The sequence below is a fragment of the Erinaceus europaeus genome, chromosome 1, assembly GCF_950295315.1.
Source record: "Erinaceus europaeus chromosome 1, mEriEur2.1, whole genome shotgun sequence".
Taxonomy (NCBI): domain Eukaryota; kingdom Metazoa; phylum Chordata; class Mammalia; order Eulipotyphla; family Erinaceidae; genus Erinaceus; species Erinaceus europaeus.
This window is the reverse complement of record NC_080162.1, coordinates 127,315,439-127,341,095: the sequence shown is the minus strand read 5'-3', so window position 1 is coordinate 127,341,095 and position 25,657 is coordinate 127,315,439. Positions and strand designations below refer to the sequence as shown.

General features: G+C 39.2%; 1 protein-coding gene across 1 annotated transcript in view; it reads right to left on the bottom strand.

Moving 5' to 3' along the window:
• Positions 1 to 25,657, bottom strand: part of EIF3H (eukaryotic translation initiation factor 3 subunit H) — a 98,372-nt gene that overhangs the window by 9,758 nt on the left and 62,957 nt on the right. Inside the window, exons 3-5 of the mRNA XM_007516656.3 lie at positions 5,506 to 5,673; positions 3,538 to 3,637; positions 896 to 1,045 (exon numbers count right to left, since the gene is read on the bottom strand). Coding sequence (XP_007516718.1) covers positions 896 to 1,045; positions 3,538 to 3,637; positions 5,506 to 5,673 — 418 coding nt within the window. The remainder of the gene's footprint in view (positions 1 to 895; positions 1,046 to 3,537; positions 3,638 to 5,505; positions 5,674 to 25,657) is intronic.

Below are 25,657 nucleotides of genomic sequence, written 5' to 3'. Positions count from 1 at the left end.
AAATACTGATTCCATAAAGGAAGCAATCTGTCTGGAACACCTGAGCCTGCATTTTACCAAAACAGTAAGTATTATTTTAGCTGCTAGACAGCTCAAGAAAATCACAACTGAGGTAATTATGCCACCTCTATTAAAATTAACAAAAGCCTGGGAGCTGGGCGGTAGTGCAGCGGATTAAGTGCACATAGCATGAAACACAAGGACCAGCCCAAGGATCCTGGTTCAAGCCCCTGGCTCCGCACCTGCAAGGGGTCGGTTTCTCTCCCCTTCTCTGTCTTCCCCATCTCTCTCCATTTCTGTCTTAGCCAATAACAACATTAAAAATAACAACAACAATAAACAACAAGGGCAACAAAAGGGAAAAATTGGCCTCCAGGAGCAGTGGCTCATAGTGCAGGCACCGAGCCCCAGTGATAACCCTGGAGCCAAAAATAATAAAGGTTAACAAAAGCCAAGGCAGGTTCAAAAAAATCATGTTAGTTGCATTGGGACAAAAGTATGTGCAGCCAGTAAAACATAGCATTTTTGCTTTTCTCCAAGGCATGATGAAACATCCAGGTACAATGCCATAAATGTCAAAAGACAGCATACCATAAATAAAACCAAACCAAATTAAAAATCTCTCTCCCATGTGCATTTCTTTACCATGTCAAAGTAAAAAATGATAGAGCAAAAGCAGGGACTTCTTATGGCAGAAGCTAATGGTCTTCAAACAGTGTTTTACCTGGGGATTTAGCAGGACTGGACGAATATAGATGTCGTTACAATGTCTTGGTAACTTCAAATCGTGATTAAAGGAATTTTTCTTGTTTCATATGCTACAATCTAAATAGAATTATTTTACAGAAAGTGGCGAAGAGTGATCAAATATCTTTCATGTGGTAGGGCCACTTACCTGCTAGCAAGACTGAGCAATTCATGTTTATCTGCTACAGCTGACTTCTTCTCAAGCTCCCACATGAGGACATTGATCAGATGTGAATTTTTAATTACAATCGGCACTTCTTCAAACATATACTCAAAGGTGATACTTGCTTTTTTCAATCTGTGAAGAATGTTAAAAATACATTAGCCTAGTGGTCAAGAGTAAGTGTTAAATTGACTATTTCACTTATTTTCTCTAATTATGAGCCCTTTCCAGTTTTTTTTTTTTTTTTAAGAGAGAAAAGCCAAACTTTTACAGACTCAAAAATAAGCCAAGGAACTTGAATGTTTTTTTTTTTTTTTAATGGTACAAGTTTGAATTATGAGCTTAGCAAGCAAAACTCTTGGTGAAAGAGCCTGTTCTTTCTTTATGACTTGGTATCTACCAAACTTCATCTAAACTAAACTTCATCAACCAGAGCATAAGAAGTTAAATCTAGGGAGTCGGGCAGTAGTGCAGCAGGTTAAGCGCAGGAGGCACAAAGCACAAGGACAGGAGTAAGGATCTCAGTTCAAGCCCCCGGCTCCCCACCTGCAGGGGAGTCGCTTCACAGGTAGTGAAGCAGGTCTGCAGGTGTCTCTTTCTCTCCCCCTCTCTTTCTTCCCCTCCTCTCTCCATTTCTCTCAGTCCTATCCAACAATGACAACAACAACAATAACTACAATAATAAAACAACAAGGGCAGCAAAAGGGAATAAATAAATATTTTTTAAAAATAAGTTAAATCTATATTCAAAACATTTAAGATACAGCAAATAGCTACAAAAGAAAAATGCAATAGTTCTTAGAAAAGTTTATTTGAAATGTACTAAGCTAAAGAGATTAACAGCTCCAGAGCATTGACAGGATATATTCTGTACTCAGTGGTACAGAGTGTAGCAAAAAAGCAGTGCCTCTTAATTCAGTTAGAGTTGCCATACTGGGAAATTGTGTGCACTTAGCTCTTCTTCCTGAACTCCTGGTACCTTAAATTCTTTGGGAGCCCATGGGAAACTAGCTATGCACTATCCTGTGTGCCCTGCATCAGATCAAAGCCACTAATTTGGATTACATGCGAAATAAAAATTCCTACAGTTAACAGAAAAATCATAGAATTCGGAATACGTAAAACAGAAATTTTAATTAAGTATACCAATCCTTGCATGCAGGACCACCAAAGAGCTTTAGGAATTCTTTGCATACCCAGTAAAATAGTCAATCAGCCACATTACTTCCTGAATCCTCAAGGGGGGGCAGGGGGTGGGGGAGGGACACAGACCTTTGGTGGTGGGAATGGTATTAATATACACTCCTATTAACCTATAGTCTTTTTTTTCCCTTACTTTTTTTAAAGTTTTTAAATTTTTTTTATTAACTTTAATTTTTTATTGGATAGAGATAGCCAGAACTTGAGAGGGGGGAGTCGGGCTGTAGCGCAGCGGGTTAAGCGCAGGTGGCACAAAGCACAAGGACCGGCATAAGGATCCCGGTTCGAACCCCAGCTCCCCACCTGCAGGGGAGTCGCTTCACAGGCGGTGAAGCAGGTCTGCAGGTGTCTATCTTTCTCTCCTCCTCTCTGTCTTCCCCTCCTCTCTCCATTTCTCTCTGTCCTATCCAACAACGATGACAACAACAATAATAACTACAACAATAAAACAACAAGGGCAACAAAAGGGAATAAATAAAATTAAAAAAAAAAAAAAAAAGAACTTGAGAGGGAAGGGGGAGATAGAGAAGACAGAGAAGCATCTGTAGCTCTGCTTCACCACTTATAAAGCTTTCCCCCTGCAGGTGGGGACTGGGGGCTCCAACCTGGGTCCTTGCGCATTGTAACATGTGCACTCAACCAGGTGCACCACCAACTGGCCCTGACTAACCTGTAGTCTTATGAATCACTATTAAATCAATGAGAGGGGAAAGATAGATTGAATGTCTTGAACTTTTTGATGTATAGACCCCAATTCTGAGTATATATTCCTTCAATCTAAGCACTTAAGGTTTCAAATTAGTAACCTGGCTGAATTTTAACAGTAGGCTTAAACTGTTAATACATTTCTAGTAATGACTTTTTCTTTGAAATATTAAATCACTTATGATCGTGGACCAGGGAGACCAGAAGCAACTGGTTGTGTCACTATATAAGACACAGCTATATGTAAATAGCATTAAATGACATAAATCATGATGAAGTCTTGTATGATACAGCAAATCCTTCCTGAATCCTCTATCTTTCACCAGCCCATGTGAAAATATCAACTCAAAAAATCAAACACACAACTTAATCTCTGTGATTCAGAGGTTACAACGTGACAGTTGTCAATCACTTATTCCATCTCCCTTTAATCATTTCTTTTTCAAATCCCAAAGCTTATTAATTCCCACTCTAATTTAATTTATCCTTGGTGAGAACAGATGAAGTATTCCATAAGAAATATCTTATAAACATGGAAAAGAGAGAAATCAAATGGCACTCAGCCACACACACACACACACAAAAAAAAAACAAGTACTATCCACATGGCAAAAGCATTAGCACACCAGCAAAATAAGACTTAATAATATGTGGCAAACCAACATCTTAAAAGAAAACATTCAGTCCTTTGCCATATGCCACAAAAGCCTTCAACTACTTACGCTTCAGGAGAAAAATCCTTCTCCTTACAAACTTCCATCAGCTTAGGAGTCAGTCTGTATGCCTTCAATGAGAGAGACCCTTGGGCAGTTTTTATGGGATCTGAAATAAAAAAAGAGAAAAATAAAAATCTAAGAATTTTGTCGTTCTGAGGTTTTGAATGACACTGGTTCTAAGCACATTCTCTTACCACACATTTTTTGCATAATGAAAATCAAACAACCAGAGCACAATTTAAAGCTCATTATTCAAACTGGTGCAGCAAACAATAACTAGTGATATAGGGATCTATCATCCTACTTGTAACTGAGTAACTTCTTCCCTAAGGTAAAAATAATCTTTCATTTAAAAAAACTTAATGGGTTGTCAGATAAGTCATGCTGTCTTTTTTCTGTTTTTCTACATGAAAATATGCCATGACTTTGCCAACAACTCAGTATAACTCAGCTAGATCCAGCAATCTTGATGAGAATTAAATATATGTTCTACATATTTGATATTTTATATTAAGAGAAAAATACTGATGGATATTAAATACAAAAACTCACTACATGCACTTGTACAGTTGTTCAGTCAACCAATTTAAAATGAGCAACACTGCAAACAAAATTTATCCATCCTAATAGTCACCACACAAAGTTCTTGGTTAAAACAGATTCTAAAATCAAAACCACTGGGGGAGTCGGGCAGTAGCACAGTGTGTTAAGCGCAGGTGGCACAAAGCGCAAGAATCGGGGTATGGATCCTGGTTCGAGCCCCTGGCTCCCCACCTGCAGGGGAGTCACTTCATAAGACGGTGAAGCAGGTCTGCAGGTGTCTATCTTTCTCTCCCCCTCCTCTCTATTTCTCTCTATCCTATCCAACAATGATGACATCAATAACAACAAATAGAAGAACAAGAGCAACAAAAAAAGGGAATATTTAAAAAAAAAACAAAACCCACTAACGCCAAAGTATTACAGAAAAAGTGTCTTTTTTGTTTTGAAAAAACCAGTTTTGTCAAAACTAACTGCTTGAACACTCCATGAGTAGAAGAGCTTAGCACTTGCTGCATGATAATGGCTGCGGTATGCCAATATTCGCTTAAAACCTGTGTTAACATTCATGTTGTCTGAAACTTAACACAGCGAAACTTTTAGCAAAAGGTGATAAAATGAATACCAAAATAGATTGAAACAAGTGGAAAATTCATCAAGGTCTGATGATGCAATGTTTCCAGCCAATATAAGTACATTTTAACAACTTGTTCTTTACTGTAATCCAATTGTTAACATACTGAAACAATTTTGGGGCAGCTCATAAGATTGATCGTATTCATTAGTATTTTTTCTGACAGATACTCAGGACGTTACATTTACTTCTCAGCTGGAAACTATATGCAAGTCTGCCAGATATGGCAAACTGTGAGTGTTTGGGGAGGGGGTGAGCTATAAAGCTGTTAAATTGCCTACAGTTCTGATACAGCACAGAACATCTGGTCTGGAGAGCTTGAGGAAACACCATTAAATAGGCCAAAAAGAAAAAAATCTTTGTGCTAAGAAACAGTCCAGGTTTTGTGCACTGCTGTCAGAGGTATTAACAAAAAAAAAAAAAAAAACCCTGGCACACTGTGTTATGATTGGTCAGTCACGTACAGAGCCAGACACTCTAGCAATCAGAGTTTGTTAGACATCTGGTCGAGTTCCACCAGCCCCTTCGTGCGGGAAGGTAGGGGAGGTAGAGGAATAAAACTGAAGCAGCTACTCCAGCATTCCAAAATGTACACATCAGGGCTCTGATAGCAAGAAAAATAAACAGAAAGAAGGAAACCCTGTCTAGACTGAGCTGCTGCTGAGGCTGCTTCAGGAACAGGGTTGGTATTTACTTGAGGAGGCCTGCCAGGCTGCTCTTAGAAGCAAAACGACAGCAAGCAAAAATAGCAGCAATAACATTAAGGGAAGAAAAGAGTAATAAAGGAACCTCCTACTAACCGTAAATGAGAACAACAGACTCTTCAATGGCATGCTGGTAACTGAACTGAGAATCCAGTAGTGCCCGAGTGACAAATGAGCCGTAGTACGTAGACTGGTACCAGCCCACATGAAGGTGGTCAATGTTTACATGACGAAGGCTTCGCATCATTTCCATCTGATATTGAACTGAATTTTGGGGAAGGAAAGAGATGAAAGAAAAGCTGTTTACTGATGTCACCAATATTTAAAAAAAAAAAAAAAAAAGCCTTTCATGGAAACAAATGTCCACATCACTATTTATTAGCTAAAAGATGTTTCCAGGTTTCAAATCTATTCAAGTTTATATATAAAGAAAACAAAATCAAGTTTTCAAATCATTCTGCCTTTCCTTTTGCTTTTGTTAGTGAAAACACATTTTTTTAGTAGAAAAAGAAAATACTTATCAAACACAGCTTCTATTTCCTTTATGTAGTATTTTGGAAATTATGTTTAAGAGAATTTCATATAGTTATAAGCTTCCTGTTAATTAACAGGTGAAATCAGTTATTACTGACTTTATAAATACTAGTTTCAAACCTGAGAAATTAAAACCACAAAAAAACTAATGGAGAAACAATTAACCACAATATTATTTAAATATAAACAGGATAGAGGCTGTAGCTGATTTTAAACCAGAAGAGTTCATTTTTGCCTTCATCTGGTGCCCCCTACTGCATATGCTAAACTTGAAGGGGGAAAAAATCCTTTTCAGTATTTTGCCTATGTATTCCTTTGTGTTAATAGATGCTATTTTTCATTAGAGTAATTTATATTTTAAGTACTATGTATAGAATAGCAGGGCCAGATGACTTGTTAAATTAATGATTACCAAGTATATCAACTTAAAGCAGTATTATAAAAACAGATTCAAACTTAAAACATATATTGATATTTTAAATAGCAACATAGCCCAATAGTGAGCCACAAATATGATATAAAGGTATTATAATTAACATATACCCAAGCTATTTTTTATAAGTGATGCATGACTATCCTAAGTATTTACTTAACTTAGAATCTATTTCATTTTGAAAGTCAAGTTTTGGCAATAGAAAATTTAGATGTCTATCGTTTCCTTGGTAATAGTACTGCAGACTTTTACAAAGCAAACAAGACTCAGAAGCATCAACTTCAATATAACCTTCCTTAGATGGCCACATCTGTATTTTTTAACACCTGTTACTAGGCAAAATATATATATGCACATATATACATATATATATATATATATATATATGAAATCTGCTTAAAAGATTATGTTACTCTTTTTCAATTTATTTAACTTACTATTATTCTTACTATTATTACTTGCAATTCAATCTTTCCTTACCACCACTGAGTACAACAATAAAGAAAAATGGTAGTCAACTTATCAATCACTATATTATGTTCTTTTCAAACATAATACAGTGACCCCAAAAGGCAGTGAAAGGGGGCTTAAAAATAGCACAGAAATTTACATAACAGACTTCATTCTGGAGGCAACAGAAGCCCCAGGTTCAATCCTGGTACCACCATGAACTAGAGTTGATCAGTGCTCTGGGATGTGTCTCTTTCATTATAGTAAATAAATAAATAAATCTTTAGAAGAAATGGTATGACAACCTTATATCAAGTCTCTTAATATTCTTACTACTAAGCACATAAGAGACCCTATTCTGACTAGTTTTAAAGATTCTTATCAAGCAACCACTCAAATTTGAGACAGAGCCATTTTATAGTCTCATTCTGCAACTTTTAAAACTTAAATAAAATTATTGGTTTACCCAATGAATGTTAATCAAATTTATCATACCAGAAGCAGAACACTCCCTCCACCCCTGACCCCCAACCAGACTTAGGATTTTTTTTTTAAAACAGAACTGGGCCAAAGGACTCACCAGGAAGGAAGGATATGTACATTGCCAAACATGTCACCCCAGTTTTGAGTCCAGGCACTTACAAAAAAGCTCCAGCGCTGTGCTATCTCTTTCTCTATCTCTCTCTCTCAATGAAAAGGCAGTATGAAACGGTGACCAAAAAAGAAAGAAAAAAGAGGTGGGGAACAGGAGGGAGGTAGATGGAAGAAGACAAACAGCATTTCCTCTAAAGGAAAAGGAGATTTTGTGTGTGTGTGTGTGTGTGTGTGTGTGTGTGTGCGCGCGCGCGCGCGCTTGGGGGGAACATACTAAGAAGCAACTGCCAGTAGAAAAGTGAATCTGTAAACAATTAAAAAAAAAAAAAAAACTAGAGGCGGGGTGGTAGGACAGTGGTTAAGCAATGCCGCTAATAAGCACAAGGACTAGAGTAAAGATCCCGGTTTGAGCCCCTGGCTCCCCACCTACATGGAGGTCGTTTCAGAAGCGGTGAAGCAGTTCTGCAGGTGTCTATCTTTCTCTGCCCTTTTCTGTCTTCCCCTCTTCTCTCTCTGTCCTATCCAACAATACCACGGGCAACAAAATAGGAAGGGTTGCCTCCAGGAACAGTGGATTTGTGTTGCTGGCACCAAGCCCCGGCGATAACCCTGGAAGCAAAAAAAAAAAAAAAAACTAGTACCTTCAGAAGATGTGACTGTAGTGGTCTAGGAGGTGGCACAATAGATAAAGCATTGGACTTTCAAACATCCTGAGTTCAATCCCCAGCAGCACGTGTACCAGAGTGAAGTCTGGTTCTTCTCTCTTCCTAGCTCTCTCAGTAACAAATAAATAAAATATTTTTAGAAAAGGTGTGACCATACAATTTAGCCATAATATGTATAAGTTTAGATTTCCCATCTCCAGGAAGATTTCTGAGATCATCAAAATTAAATCTTTTTTAAAAATATTTATTTACTTAAAGCGAGTCAACTCCCCTGCAGCTGGGGAGCCGGGATCCTTACACCGGTCTTTCAAAACCAAAGTTGGTAGGGAATTCAAATTACTAGAGTTGGACTCAGATGCAATTGAGGTAGTGCTATAAAATTTGGAAAGGCTATTAAAAAAAGAGAGAGAGAATTGTATGAACCACTTCACCTTGTAGAACAGCCTTAAATGGCTAAGCCTCTCCCAAGCCATGGAGAGCCTGGATTACAAAAGTGACTGGCTTTGAAGTTTGGCAGAAATTATTCATAGTCACTTTGTGCCGGTGTCTATCCCCTTTGCAAAACAGTCGGTTTTAAATTGCCTAGATCTAAGACTGTTCTCATTGAGGCAGGCTACCCAGCAACTATTCCTTTCAAAACCCACATTTGTTGGGTTTTGTCTGATTTTATCTCCAAATGTAAGATAACATGCTCTCTTCTATTCAAATGCTACTATCTGTGCTTATACTGACAACTTACCAAACAAGAGTTTGAGATTTGACGTCTTCTGAAGATGACTGGGAAGGGCCAAAAATTATAATCTTTTCAGTTTGGTAGGATAATTAACAGGCACTCATATTCACTTTCAATTCTATATCTCCTTTACATTTTTAAATTTTTAAAATATTTTATTTATTTTTATTTTTGAGAGAGATGCATTGAGAGAGAGAGAGAGAGAAACACCAGAGCACTGCCCAGCAATGGCTTATGGTGGTGTGGGGGATTGAACCTGGGACTTCCAGAGCCTCAGGCATCTGTGATTTTTTAAAAAGATTTTAAACATATACTGTGATTTAATTTTAGGAGACAAAAGTATTGCTCTGGTATATATGGCATGTTTGCTGGCTCTTGCATGCCAGAAATACTGGGCTGCTGGAAAAGTCATGACAGTTTTTGTTTTTCTATGCAAAAATGCCTCATGACTGTTCAAACTGCAGAGCACCCATCTTTATAAAATCATGTTTTGACTTTACTGTTTTAAGTGTGCTTGTGAAGTAAGTTTATAAATAAATGAATACAAAGCCCAGAAGACAGCGAATTGCTCCATGTAGCACGGGCAGGACAAGCTGGAAGTAGAAGAGCAAAGCTGTAGCATATCTGGCAATTAATGGGAAGATGTGTTTTACTGACATCTTTGTTAAGAAGGTCTTGTAGGACAAAGTAATTTAATACTCCTTTTTTTACCCCATGTTTTTACGATTTCAGAAGAAGAGAGGTAGAGACAGAACAGCATTACTTCACCATCTGTGGAGCTCCCCCTAGGCACTATGGGTCTCTCATAAGGTGTTGGGGCTCAAATTTGAGCCTTCATGCACGGCAAGGTTTGCACCTACCTGGTGACCTATCACCTGGTTCTAAAAGCAAGTGAATGGAGGCATGTCTCATTAGATGATGTAACTGTTTTGATTAATACAATTATTTAAACAAAGGATTTATTTTAAACAAAACATGCACAGAAAGGAGTTAAACACAAGGAAAGAAAATAGTACTTAGCAAGCACATACTGTGTCAGACTTCCTGTTATGTTTACCCCTCATAGTACCTCTGAAGGAGTAAATCAGGGATTAACGAAATACTTTTTGAAAAAGTTGTTCACCAAAGGTTTTAATGGCAGAAAAAAATTGGACTTCCAATTCTGACTCCAGACAACCACTCATTTGCAGAATTTCATCTCCTTATTAGCAAAGTATAAAATAAATGTTTTCTGAACCTATAAAGCATGACACACAGAAAAACATAATTATATAATTTCTAGGTTTTCAAAAAACATAATTTGAGCATGCTTTATCACTACTAAGGTAGCCAATAACTTAGCTCCACAAGTAAAAGAACAGAAGGAAAAAAAAAAAGCTACCTTCTAAGATTTTTAAATGTCCAATTTCACAAGTATGTAGTTAAACTAAAACAGCATATTCTATTCTGTTTGAAACTTATACCAATTTGCAACGAGTCAATAAATGAAGTAAGCAAATAGAAAGACCTAAAAAGATACCTTAAAGTATCTAATGAAACAGTTTCTACTTAGACCTTGATACCCTCCTCCTCCTCACCTACCTCCTATTATGTGTCCTTCAATCACTCCAAAGCTAACCTTGTCAGACAAAGTAAGGACTACAAAAGCTGAATAAGGGCAAGAGACTGGCATACTTTAATGTCAACTCTTTAGTCACTACCAGGCCATCCCATCACCTGGGGTCCTAGTCGGGGAGTCCTGGGGTTCCCACATAGACATGATGGACCTAGACCTTTAACAGATCCCTCTCACCACTGTCACTGGTCATCTCCATCAGGAACAACAACATAACCCCTTTGGGGGCCCCCATAGGACCTTGCCCTTTATGTTGATCAACAATAGTAGGGAATGTTCCATTCTCTAAAGGGAAGTTGAATATACTCTACGTACTATCCAAGAAAGATGGGTCCTGAAATTAGTGCAGCCTGGTATGTTCCTAGCCATGACTACATAATGTGAGTTCAGACTTATAGGGATGCAAAGGTTACATAGGCTCCTGTGCTAAATATGGGCCCCAGATCAAATTGATGGGGTTTACAGTTAATAATATTTATATATTTTCCCCATATTTGGGAGCTACTCTCTTCCCTGATCCAGCTTTCTAGTTCTTTTTTCAACTATGACACCATTGGCCCAGACAATAACCTGAGTCTAACTGCATATCAGCGTCAGGCTTAGGCCAAAAACTAGTAAAGTCATGGGCCCCTTGGAATATACCTAAAATAGACCAATTAGCTTTTGCCAAAATGGAGACCCCAAATCTTCATGATTAGTCAACAATTTGTTTTGCTTCATATCTTAACTCTTTGTCAGCCACTATGTTCCAGATGCTACCATGATGACAACCTGACTTCCCTGGGCAGATGACCCTACCAATGTGTCCTGGAGCTCTACCTCCCCAGACCCCTGCCTCACTAGGGAAAGAGAGAGACAGGCTAGGAGTATGAATCCACCTGTTAAAGCCCATGTTCAGCAGGGAAGCAATTACAGAAGCCAGACCTTCCTCCTTCTGCACCCCATAATGATGCTAGGTCCATACTCCCAGAGGGATAAAGAATAGGAAAGCTATCAAGGGAGGGGATGGGATACGGCATTCTGGGGGTGGGGAATTGTACCCCTCCTATCCTACAGTCTTGTCAATATTTCCATTTTATAAATAAAAATTTTAAAAAAAAGAAAAGAAACTTATACCAAACCTACGTCCTAAGAAAGCACAAGCTCAGATCAAAGATCTAACCTGTACAAACATACCAAGTAAAGGAAGAAAGACCAGACCTCGGACATGTTCTCTGCAGCAAAGAAATAAACTAAACTCAATCAAGAGATACAAATGGTTACAAAAGCAAACAAATCCCTCACCCAGAAAAAAAGTCAAAGATCTCAACAACATGACAGGGAGAAGGATCGCATCAAAATGTCCTATCTGCTCAAGCAAAAGCACTGGCCCAAGTGGGAATCTTAACTCCAAGTCTCTTTCTGAGCAACACTATGGAAAAATAACTCCAAGTCTCTTTCTGAGCAACACTACGGAAAAAAGTAATGAATAGTGAAGGCTCTGCCCCATTATTTAACAAAACAAACTATTCTTTGTGCTCTTCTATCAGACTTTCTGCCAAGCCACACATACATTTCAGGCAATGTTCAAAGCTAGTAGCAGATACAGATTAAAGCAAACAGAATGTGCACTTGAAAAATGAATTAAATAAAAGTCTACTTTTGGTGGAGAGAATTATGGTATACACATCTTAAAACACCCATATTTTCTTCACCTGGCCTGTATCATGTACTTATCCACACCCTCCCCCCCCTTTTTTTTCTTTATTTGATAGGACAGAGAAAAAATGAGAGGGATGGGGGAGAGATACATGCAACACTGTTTCACCACTTGCTCCCACCTAGAGGGGGGAGCAGGGGTTTGAACCTGGGTCCTTGCACATGGCAAACATGTGTGCCCTTGACCAGGTGGGCCACCACCTCCCTCTGACCCTCCGAGAACTTTTCTGGAGTAATTCAATCTTTTCATTTGGGTATTTATGAATCAGCAATTTCTTCTGACTGCTACTGAAAACAAGGGAATGAGAACTGGTCGGCACTCTACCACTTAAAGCTAATGAAAGCTTTGAAACTTATTGGAAATTGGTTGCTTGAGAAATTTTAATGTCATAACTTTTCTAAGAAACAAATTGGGTTCAACAGAACATATATGCCCATAATAAATCAAAGCATAAAACATGGCCAAAAGATTCTATTTCTTTTTTTTATTTTATTTATTTATTCCCTTTTGTTGCCCTTGTTGTTTTATTGTAGTTATTATTGTTATTGTCGTCGTTGTTGGAAGGATTCTATTTCTTTAAGATAGCCATACACACACACACACACACACACATTTACACCCTGCTTGGTCACGAAAACACAAACATACAAGAAGATGGAAAACAACAGCCACTTCATGACATGCGTGTTATATATGATCTGTCTACACAACATAGCACAGTCACTGGACTAAAACACCAAGGGTTAAGCAGACTGCTACCCCCCTCTACATACATACATACACACACAAAGACACATACACGAAGTTTCACCCTCACCATAGCACTTAACCCTAATTTATTTAACATTTTCATACTGGAGTTTCAACAGAAAACTGTTGTGCATCTTTTAGATAAGCAGCCATTTCTGAAACAGAACAATCACATCTAATTTACATTTCCTGTTGAGTTCTTAAGGTAAAACAAGAAGTAAATAGCTTCACATATACCTTTCCCCTTTCCTAACACAGAAGACAGTCTGAGCAAGTTGTGTTGGGGGGGGGGGGGGGGAGGAAAGAAGATATAAAATACTACTAAAAGTTTTCTTTTATAAGAAGCTACTTGCCAATCCAAGCTCGTTGTTTAAAAGAAAAACAAAGAAAGCATGCATCAGTAGTGAACGTTCAAAATAGGAATAAATGATGCTCCTGGAGGTACTATTTGCAGTCTTCAAACAAAAATGATTAATCTGAAACCACTTTCTGAGCACCATCTGTGCTGAAAGCCTGATAAAATTATAGTGATGTCATCTGCTAAAAGGTATGGATGCTTGACCAGTGGTACTTGATGCATCTCCACCTCACCCTCACCCCTCACTCTTCTTCTGCCTTAATTTTCTTACCTAGAAAATGGTGGTTTCAACTTTCAACCATATGAAAACAAACACACACACACACACACACACACACACACACACACACACACACACACACTCTTCCAGTGCAGACAACTCTTTGCATAAAAAAATATTTTCCATCTGGAGAGACAGCAAAATTACGAAGCAAGACTTTCATGCTTAAGCCTCCAAGGTCCCAAGATCAATTCCCAGCACAAGCCAGAACTGAGCAGTAAGTGCTCTGGTCTTTCTTGAACATATGAATATGTATGTATGTATGTTTAAAGTACATTTTTAAAACATTTTTAAAAAGGAGTCTCATAGGTACAGCAGATTAAAAATGTACACAATGACTTACTCTAAGACTGCTACTACTTCCCTGTTTTCTCTCTAAGTGAATGGAACCAGGAATAATCAATTTCAACTACTTCTACCATCAACTCTTAGGCCTTCATAGCAACTCCCATTATTTGTTTCTTCCCCAAGGCAAAAATCACTGACATTTCAAGAGCATTTAAAAATGGCCTCAGAAAAGGCTCAAGAGATGCTGAAAGGTAGGGGAAAAAGGAATGATGGAAGGGGAGGGGGGAGGGAGAGGAGGAAAAAAAGGAAAGGAATGGGGAGGGGGGGTGGGAGAGGGGAGAGGAGGAGGAGGAGAAGAAGAAGAAAAGGAAGGGGAAGAAGAAAGGGAAGGGGAAGAAGAAAGCCATAAAACTATATATAGATGTCAACTATATGTAGACAACTTGGACTTCTCACTCTTCGGGTGAAAGACTGGAGAGAAATATGCTAAAACAATAATGGCAATTGCACTTCAGGGAGTGAAATCATAGATGACTTGTAAAAGTATTTATGGATTTATTTTGGGTAGAGACTGAATTTAAAAGGGAAGATAAGATAGAGAGAAAGAGATACCTGCAGCATCGCTCTCATGAGACTCCCTGCCAGTGGGTTGAACTTGGGTCTTTATATACTGTAATGTGTGTGCTCAACAGGGTATGCTTTCACCTGGCCTCCTTCATTGTCTTATTACCCTTATTTCCCATAAATTTTAGTAAAAGGACTTTGCCATACATATAATTTTTAAAAATTGGATGCACAAACAGCTATATAATTTTCTGCTACTGGCTAAAATAATCACAATTAGCATGATCACCAAATAACCTGGGTACCAGAGCTCCTGAGTTGTGAGAGCAGGGGAAAGGGCAGGATGTCATACTACTCAGAATCTACGTGGCAATCTGATCAGAATCTGCTAGGAGGGGAATTGAATGAGACCCATCTAAAGTTCTAGTGTGGGAGTCTTAACCACCGATGTGATGATATTTGGAGATTGAGGCTCTAGGGAGTAATTAGGTGTAGCTGAGGTCATGAAAGTAAGGCAATGGAATCATGAGAGACACCACAAAACTTGTTTGCTCTAAATGTGAGCAGAACTAAATCCTAAGGTCATGGAAAGATACAGCAGGTTGGGGTAAACAGCATAATAGTTATGCAAAGAGACTCTCATGACTAAGGCTCTGAAGTCCCAGGTTCAATCCCCTGAACTACCATGAGCCAGAACTAAGCAGTGCTCTGTTTTTTTTTGTTTTTTGTTTTTTTTTTTTAAAAAGACAGTAAGCATGGTGACTGTCAGCAAGCCCAGGAGACAACCATCACTAGACACAAAGCCTGGAGTCACCTAGCTAGTGGACTGCCAGTCTCTAAAGCAGTGAGAAATAAAACTCCTGCTGTATCTACTGTTCAGTCTATGACATTCATTATAGTAGTCCAAGTGAAGTAAAACACCACACTCAGCACAAAATTGATAGTAAGCTAGGGAAAAAAATATATTTCCGTCTACCTTATGTCTCTTGCAAAACAAGAGGGGAAAAAAAGTACCTACTTCAGGAGTCAGGCGGTAGCGCAGCAGGTTAAGCGTAGGTGGCGCAAAGCCCATGGACCAGAGTAAGGATTCGGGTTCAAGCCCCAGGCTCCCCACCAGTGAAGCAGATCTGCAGGTGTCTTTCTCTCCCCCTCTCTGTCTTCCCCTCCTCTCTCCGTTTCTCTTTGTCCTATCCAACAACACTGACATCAGTAACAACAACAATAATTACAACAACAATGAAAAACAACAAGGGCAGCAAAAGGGAAAATAAACTGAAAAAATAATAGAAGTACCTAATTCTTTAGAGAATTAAGAGGATTAAACAAAGTATTCACAACAAGAGTTGGCACAGTGAATAACCTCAAAAGGAGCTCAACAGGTTTCATATTCAGCTAACATATTCAGAAATGCAATCTAGAATCAAGAAGTCTTAGCTAGGTCAAAGGAAAGGTTTGGGAGGAACTGAATTTAATTATTTGGTGACCAAATGTAATGCAATCCCCCCTTTTTTTCCATCACCATTTTGGGAATGGGGGTGGAATTAGGAAAATAGGGAAAGAAAATAGAGATTATTATATAAATGCACTCCACTCCTCACTCAGAAGCTGATGCATTTGTAAGATCCATTGCATGAAAGGTTTCATATGTACAAATACGGATATGACCAGAAAATAATCAGCCATAAAAAGGATTACAGTAAGAAAAAATATTTCTTATATACTAAACTCTAAGCTAATTACATTCAGTACAATAAAAAACAGATTCGATAAAGAAAGAGACAAGCTACAGAAATTAGATTTCAAGAAAAGGTAATCTTGGGTGTTCTATTATTACTGTGTACATAACAATATAATTGCATTGCACTATATAAGTTTCTATCTTCTGATTCTACTTACAGGTCTTCCAAAGAAAGGAAATAACCTTCCTGTTCCTTCCTCAATAAATGACTTGAAGAAATAATACTAAAATGCGGGAAAGGGAAGTAGGGATGAACAGCAATGTCAGCTAACACAGGAGACTGGACAAAGACTATAGGAAACACTGTCTACCCAAGCGATTAGGAATTAAACCCTTAGATACATACGGCAAGCAGTTTTAAAATGGACCTTCCGTTATTTAGTGGGTGATCCACTCTGCTGTCTAAACTGTCCTTTAGTTTCAAACATTAGAATAATTTGTCTCAGAAAACCAGTAGTAAGTATGCTACAAGAATAAAGTCTGAGGGACATAATTTTTAAGAATATCCTTAACAGAGGAGCCCGGCAGTATCACACGTGATGAAGAGCATCACGAGGACCCAGGTCCAACACCCTGGTCCCTTCAAGCAGGGGGAAAAGCTTTGCAAGTGGTGAAGCAGCTTGATAGGTGTGTCTCTCTCTCCCTCTCTTCCACTTCCCTTGTCATTTTTGACACTGTCCAATAAATAAATAAGTATTGAAAATTATCCTTGACTGCAACTTTTCACTGAAGAAAAGCTGGCAAAAATAAAAAGTGGCAGGAGTTACACAAAAGATAAGGAAAGGAACTATCCACAAGTTCCTGTGAAGTTACTCCAAGCAGAGAAACAAAGACCTGAAAAGAGATGTTAACTCTTTTTTTCAGCCACCAGGTTCCAGATACTAACATGATGCCAACCAGAATTCCCTGGGTAGAAGACCCCATCAATGTGTCCTGGAGCCCCTCTGCTCTGTTGGTGGGATTTGTGTGGAGTTGTCCCCCTCTTATCCTATGGTTTTTGTCAGTGTTTCCTTTTTATCAATAAAATTTTTTTAAAAATTAAAAAAAAAAAATTTAAATCGAGTTCCTGTGTTTCAATTCTCTAGATTCCACAGATGAATTAGTTACCCTTGACTTCCTTATTTCACTAAGCATAATCACCTCCAATTCCATCTGTTTTATCCTAAAGGACACAATATCTTCTTCTTAAAGTGCAGAGTACTTCTCCATTAAGTATATGGCCCATAACTTCTTTATCCAGTACCTGTCAATGGGCATTTTGATGCAGCTAAGAACATGAGTTCTTAGTAGTGTTTTCATGTCTTCTAGATAAATGACCAAAAGTGGTATTGCTGGATCAAAAGGTATTTTTCATATTTAAAAGTGAAGGGATCAGGGTCTGGTGGTGGCACATCTGATTAAAAGCACACTGTACAATGCCCAAGGACCCTGGTTCAAGGCCCAGGCCCCCACCTGCAAGAGGGAAACTTAAGTGGTGAAACAGTACTGTAGTGTCTCTTTCTCTCTCTCCCTGTATCTCCACTCCTCCCTCAATTTGTTTCTATCAAAATAGACAAAGAATTTTTAATAGGCTTAGAGGGGGTTCAGTGTGGCACAATTGCTTAAGCACACATAGCACTATGCACAAAGACCCAGGTTCAAGCCCCCACTCCCCAACTGCAGCAGGGACACCACAGGAGAAGTGAAGTAGTTCTATAGGTGTCTGTCTTTCTCTCTCCCTCCGTTTCCCCCTCCTCTCTTTCTCTGGCCTATTCAATAAAATAGAACCGGGGGGGGGGGGGGGCGCTTAGATCAAATTATATTCTGTGGTCCAGGAGGTGGCGCAGTGGATAAAGCATTATTGGGCTCTCAAGCATGAGAGTTCAATCTCCCTGGCAGTACATGTAACAAGAGTGATTTCTGTTGAAGCTTCTGAAAATGCTTTTCAGTGGAGGGTCTCTTGGACTAAAGAGAAAAATGAAATGCAATGTATAGGAAGGAAATGGGAACCACTGAAAACCCCCAGAAGGGGGGGGGGGGGGAATCACCACACAAAGATGATAGAAGGCTACAAAAACAGATCAAATTTTCTTCCACAATTGGCAGGCAGGACCCTGCCAGATATTTGAAATAGAATCCACCTCTATTGGCTACATTAACAGAAAAAAACTGCACAGCTATACATAAATAAATATTTAGAGAGGCATAAGGAAAGGACATCTTTATTTTACTCTCCGTGAATGTTCCCCTAAACCACTCCCCCACTCCCCACAAAAACCTTTCCTTCAGTGTAGGTCCCACAGACACTGAACCAACAGTGTGTGCTGAGGCTGCTGAAAAATGTCAAAGGCAAATCAAATAATCTCTACTTTTAAAGTTAGGTTTGATTAGAGTATTTTAAATATTTTAAAGCATCTTCAAACCAGGTGATATCATACCCATAGCAGTAAAACCTTCTATCCCCAAAGGATACATCTTTTCCTTACACAAAAGATCACAATACTTCATGGCATAATAAATGGGTTAACAGATGTGTCTTTTATTTTGATGAACAAAAACCTTAAACAGTAAAACACAGATTATTTTATTTTGAACTACAACAGGGTGCCAATATACAGGTATTGTCTAGCTCTGGGTGTGAAGAAGCCCTATGTGTGTGATACAATACACATAGCTGATAGCTGACTGACAGATACGACACAATTAACAGATATCTGACTGAAGCTCAGCTGACTATGGCCCAGTAGTATCCCACAGTAATGGAAGATGACATTTGGTGCTGACAGTTGGGGAGAGTTACACTGAATCCTCTGTGACGTTTCCCCCCCCATTTTTATTTTATTGATTGGATAGAGACAGCCAGAAATTGAGAGGGAAGTGGATGGCAAAGAAGGAAGAGAGACAGAGAGAGAAAGACACCTGCAACAATGCTTTACCACTTGCAAAAGCTTTCCCTCTGGAGGTGGGGACTGAGGGTAATGCAACATGTGCGCTCAACCAGGTGCATCACCACCTGGCCCGTGACAAGTTTTGTTTAAAAACAAAACCCACTTTCTAAATAATCAGAAAAAATATATATTTAAAGCAAGATTGTGTTTAAGGAACACAGACCTTTGGTGATGGATGTGGTGACAAACTATACACCTATTGAAAAGAGAGAAAGACAAAGAAAACTGAGAAATGTTACATATGTATCAACAACTGTATTTATTGTATATTATTAATATCCAATTAAAAACTGCATTTATATGGATAATTTTACTAAATGAACTTATTCAAATAAGCAGCCCATAATTCAGCATTATTTGTGATCAATTTTTTTTTTATTAAAACATGAAATTTTCACCTGAGAAATAGATGGAAAGGGAGAAAGAGAGGGAGGAAGGGAAAGAGAGAGGGAAAGAAAGCCAGCCCACCCAATGGTTAAGGTATGGTTTAATAGTAGGGTAACATATGTTCCAACATGGCTGGGTACCAGTTTACATATGTCCCCATACATTATGATTCACTGGGAACTCATATGTCCCAGTTTTTATGGTCAAGTATGTATGGTCACAGCTCAGTGATACCCTCACATACTGAGAGTAACAATCCTTAAGGGAAAATGATATCACTAAGAAAAGCTTCCACTAGATTGTGTTATGAGGAGCTAGCTCCTGATATAAATACCTGTACTTCACATATATGATAGGTTTTTATTCTATGTATTACAGAAGTAGCTTGTCCACACTGTAAATAAGTGACTTCTTGTCACCATTCCATACAACTATTTATCTCCTGTACTTTATTCCTGCTAGAAATTAGCAAAAAAAAAAAAAAATATATATATATATATATATATATAAATTCAAAACTGGGGAGGGGTGCAGAATACAGCACCAATAATGATGAAAATTACTCAACTGGGTGGTGGCATACCTACCTAGTTGAGTTCCTATTTTACAATGTGCAAGGACCTAAGTTCTGGTTTTTGGTGCCCACTTACAAAGGAAAGCTTTATGAGCAATGAAGTAGTGCTGCAGGTCTCTCTCTCCCTTTCTATCTGCCCCATCCCACTTAATTTTTCTCTATTTCCATCCAATAAATAATATATTTAAAAAACTTATAAGACAATATACCAAATTATTAATCATCATTGTTAAAGAGAGTAAATGAATAATCCTCTTTTCTAAATTACCTGAATATTGTTGTTGTTTTTTTAAATAAAGATAGTATATTTTAAAAAACCGCAGCAAGGGGGAAAAAAACACAGCAAACAACTGAAGTTTAAATAGGGGATATTAGATTTGTACTTCATAACAAATTTTAATTCTCACAGAAGTGATAATTGTTAGTTACAAAAAAAAGAAAGAAAGAAATAGATAAAACTACTGGAGTAGGGCACCAAAGTAAAATCCCTGGGTTGAGGGTGAGGGTGGATGTTTGGCTTCACGAGGCTGGGAGGGGGTGGGTGGGAGGGTGGGATGGGACACAGTCTTTTGGTGGTCAGAATGATGTTTATGTACTCTCCTATCAATTTATAGTCATATAAATCACTATTTAATTAATATGAGGGGGGAAAATTGATTGACTGTCTCAAACTTTTTAAAGCACAGATTGAGTCTTTAATACACAGGGTGAGTCTTTGATATGTTGGCTCTATATCTCTTTTTTTTTTTTTAAGATTTTATTTATTTATTAGTGAGGAAGGTAGGAGGAGAGAGAGAAAGAACCAAACATCACTCTGGTACATGTGCTGCTGGGGACTGAACTCAGGATCTCATGCTTGAGAGAGTCCGATGCTTTATCCACAGCGCCACCTCCCAGACCAAAAGCTGACTCTCTTAAAAGCCTAGACCAGGGAGAACAGAAGCAACCAGTGGCACAGCTATATAAAAATAATGTCAAAGGACATAAATTATGGTGATGTTGTGTATGATACACCAAATCCTAACAAAGGGACTTTTCAACGTTAACCCAATTACCAAATAATGTGATGATAACAATAACTATCCATTGTCTTCTTGAACCCTAAGACAGCAGGAACCTCACATCTCCACTAGAAAGCCTATATTTCCCCCAGTCCTGGAACCTTAGGGTGGGACTCACTTTCCTGCATGTTTCTCTCAATTCATACCAAACAATATTGCATCCGTGAATCCACACCTAATCCATACAAGGAGTACTACGTCAGCATGCTTCACTTGAGACTGTGTCCAGAGACATCAGGTGTGGAATGTCTTTGTTGATCTCACAGCAGCCTATGACACGGTCTGGCACCGTGGTCTCCTAGTCAAGATCTCAAGATGCCTGCCTCCATGGGTGGCCAACACTATATCGTTTCTTCTCCAAAACAGAAGATTCCGGGTGCATCTGGGTGACAAGTCTAGCAGATGGAGACTTGTCTCAAGTGGCCTCCCCCAGGGCTCTGTTCTGGCTCCTACGCTATTTAATATTTACATCAATGACCTCCCAGAAACTTCTTCAAGGAAGTTCATCTACGCCGATGACATCTGCTGTGCAACTCAGGCATCAAAGTTTGGCATCCTCGAGGAAACACTCACGAAAGACATGTCTCTGATATCTGATTACTGTAAAAAATGGCGACTAATTCCTAGCACTGCAAAAACGGTAACATCTGTTTTCCATCTACACCATGCCTCGGCCTCGCGTGAGCTTAATGTGCAGCTTGGCGATACGAGAATCCGGCATGAAGCCCAGCCAGTCTATCTTGGTGTTACTCTCGATCGAATTCTTTCATTTCACGAACATCTCATAAAAACTGCAGCAAAGGTGGGCGCGAGGAATAACATCATTGCAAGACTGGCCAGCTCCTCATGGGGCGCGAGTGCTTCCACACTACGATCATCATCTCTGGCATTATGCTATTCCACTGCAGAATACTGTGCCCCAGTATGGTTCCATAGCCCCCATGTCCACTTGGTCGATTCCTAATTATATTCTTCCATGAGGATAATTTCTGGAACCATCCGTTCCACCCCGGTTCCATGGCTGCCAGTTCTTAGCAACATCGCCCCGCCAGATATTCGTTGGGATGCGGCATCATCTAAGTTCATTTCCCACGTCTACGCTCGACCGGACCTGCCAATATACGCGGATATCTTCGCCCACCCTGTCCAACGCTTGACATCTCGTCACCCAATCTGGTCCCCACGCCTACACTGAACTTCTCTGTTCCAGACTCTTGGAAACAGAGTTGGCAGTCAGCTGAGGTAAAGAACAAACACCTCATCACAGACCCCTGCAAGCGTCAACCGGGCTTTGACCTAGCACAGTATGATTGGGCCCTCCTCAATCGCTATCGAACAGGCCATGGCCGGTACGCTGCTATGTTCCATCACTGGGGAGCCAGAGACGACCTGAACTGCCCCTGCGGCTACAGACAGACTATGACCCACATAGTCAACGACTGCCACCTCTCCAGATTCAAAGGAGGTCTTGAAACTTTACATCAGGCTCAACCTGACGCTGTTGACTGGCTATGGAAGAAGGGCAAATGCTAGAAGAAGGTGTGGAATGTCAACCCTTCAGCCTCATTACTCGGGTGAGACCTTTCCTTTCATAGGATTCTCTAATTCCATTCCAGGTGGTTCACTTCCTAACAAAGTCCCAAAACCTAGATATAGACCAGGTCCCATGAGATAGAGCACATGTTCACATGTATCCATAAATTAGGGCAAATATATACCTGAAAGCAAAAGTACACAATAGTCTGTAGTGAGTCAGTATAAAGTTCATAATAAAATACTGTTTACCTAGACTTAGATACCCTCCTCACCTACTTCCTATTACAGTTCTCTCACTCACTTCAGACCTGACCTTAGCAAAGCAAGGACTACAAAAACTGAACAAGGGCAAGAGACTGGCATACTTTAATGATGACTCTTTAGTCACTATCAGACCACCCCATCAGCTGGGGCCCTAATTGAGGAGTCTAGAGATTCTCAAACAGATGATGGGCCTAGACCTCAAATAAATCCCTCTCTCCATTGTTACCGGTCATTTCTATCAGGAACAACACAATAGACCCCTTTGTGGGCCCCCATAGGACCTTGCCCTCAACATGGATCAACAACAGTAGAGAATGTTCCATCCTCCAAAGGAGGATGGACAACATACTCTATGCTATACCTGAAGAAGATGGGTCCTGATACTGGGCAGCTTGGAACGTTCCTACTCATGACCACAGAATGTGAGCTCAGATCTACAGGGATGCAGAGGTCACATAGGTCCAAAGCTAAATATGGGTCCCAGATCACATCAAATCCACGGGGTTTACAGTCAACAATATTTATACCCCTTTCCCATATTTGGGCACTACTCTCTTCCCTGATCCAGCTTCCCTGGTCCTTTTTCCAGCCATGACATCATCTCCCCAGACAATAACATGGATCCACCTGCATATCAGATGTCAGGCTCAGGGGGGAAAAAGGGGAAAAAAAAACTAGTATAGCCACAGGCCCTTTGGAATATAACTAAAATATGCCTACTAGCTATCTACAAAATGGAGGGCCCCTCCAACTCTTTGCACTATACCTGTCTTTAGGTCCATGATTGTTCAACAATTTGTTTGGCTTTGTATGTTAACTCTCTTTTCAGGCACCAGGTTCCAGGTGCTAGCATGATGCCAACCAGACTTTCCTGGACAGACAACCCCACCAATATGTCTGCTTCCCCAGAGCCTTCCCCAAAAGGGAAAGAGAGAGGCAGGCTGGAGGTATGGATCGACCTGTTAATGCCCATGTTCAGCGAGGAAGCAAGTACAGAAGCCAGACCTTCCACCTTCTGCATGCCACAATGACCTTGGGTCCATACTCCCAGAGGGTTAAAGAATAGGAAAGCTATCAGAGGAGGGGATGGGATACAGAGTTTTTGTGGTGGGAATTGTGTGGAATTGTACCCCTCTTATCCTATGGTTTAGTCAATGTTTCCTTTTTATAAATAAAAAGTTAAACAAACAAAAAAAAAAAGGTAGACCTAACCTATGGACTTCTCTTGCTCTTTCTGTCCAGTCATCATTTGAGTATTAATCCATCTCTCTCTCTCTCTCATGTTCTGACATGGCAACATTCTCAATTTTCCTGAGTAAAATTTAAAATTCCTTAAAAAAAAAACAAAAAACCTGGGAGAGAAAACACAAGAGAGATGAAGTATTTGAGTTCACTAACAGAAGCAAAGCAGATATCCTTATGAAATTGCAAAAGAATATTTAAGAGACAGAATTCCTTAATATCAAATGCCTATTTACTACAGAGATGTCCATTACACTGAAGAGATCAAGCCACACTAAGCTCCAATAAAAATCATAATTAGCTGAAGGTTGCAGGGGAAGAAAATATTAAAAAGATAAAAATGACTTGTTCTTCAAAACTTGTTTTCCTGTTGCTTTATTTCCTGATAAGCCCCATGGCTTTATTAAGAGTTTGTCACCTTTTGCAGGTTAATAAGCTGTCGCAGCAATTAGCATTTTTCTATAACTAAGACAAGGTTATATATGCTGAATTCTTTTTAATTTTGACTAAATCTTTATAGAGACAGATCACTAATAACAGCCTGTATTCATCATTAGCCTACCACATGGTAGGCACTTCACAGGTATTTATAGTAAGTTTCCCAAAAGCTCTGTGATGTGGCCACTGTTATATCTACTTCATAAAAAAAAAAAGTCTAAAAAATTGTTCACATTAGGGAAGGTTGGGCCGTAGCACAGTGGGAGTAAGGATCCCGGTTCGAGCCCCCCGGCTCCCTACCAGTAGGAGAGTCGTTTCACAGGTGGTGAAGTAGGTCTGCAGGTGTTTATCTTTCTCTTCCCCTCTGTCTTCCACTCTTCTCTCCATTTCTCTCTATCCTAATCTAACAATGACAACATCAATAACAACAATAATATAATTACAACAATAAAAACAAGGGCAACAAAGGGGAAAAATATTCACTTTAGTAGCACAACTTCCAAATACAGAGTTTAAAGGAGGAAAGTAGGATCTAGAACAAAAATTATCAATCTGGAAAATAATTAATCACAAATCTGTAGCCCTTTCACTATCAATAAAAATAACCTGTCTCTGTTCTGCTTTGATCTCAAAGAGAAGCTATTATACTACAAACACTGGTAAGAACCAAAATGAAACAGAGAAAAGGATCAAGTTCTCCGCAAATCAAAGTCTTGCATGTATAAGGGCTTTTACCAAAATACTGACTGAAGTCAGGAGAACAGACAGCACAACTTTAGATACATTTCACTCTAAAATTGTTGTTTCTAGATTCCCCCTCTAAAATGACATGGCTGAATGAAAACATAAAGCAAAGTTTCCAAATGGGAAGATACCATGGCCTTTCTCTTTCTTTTCTTTCTTTCTTTTTTTTTTTTTTTTAAAGATTTTATTTATTGGCACATGGCGCAAAGCACAAGGACTGGAGTAAGGATCCGGGTTCCCTGTGTGTGTGGGGGGTGTCACTTCACAGGACTGCAGGTGTCTATCTTTGTCTCCCCGTCTTCCCTTCCTATCTCTATTTCTCTGTGTCCTATCCAACAACAACAAGGGCAACAAAATGGAAAAAAATGGCCTCC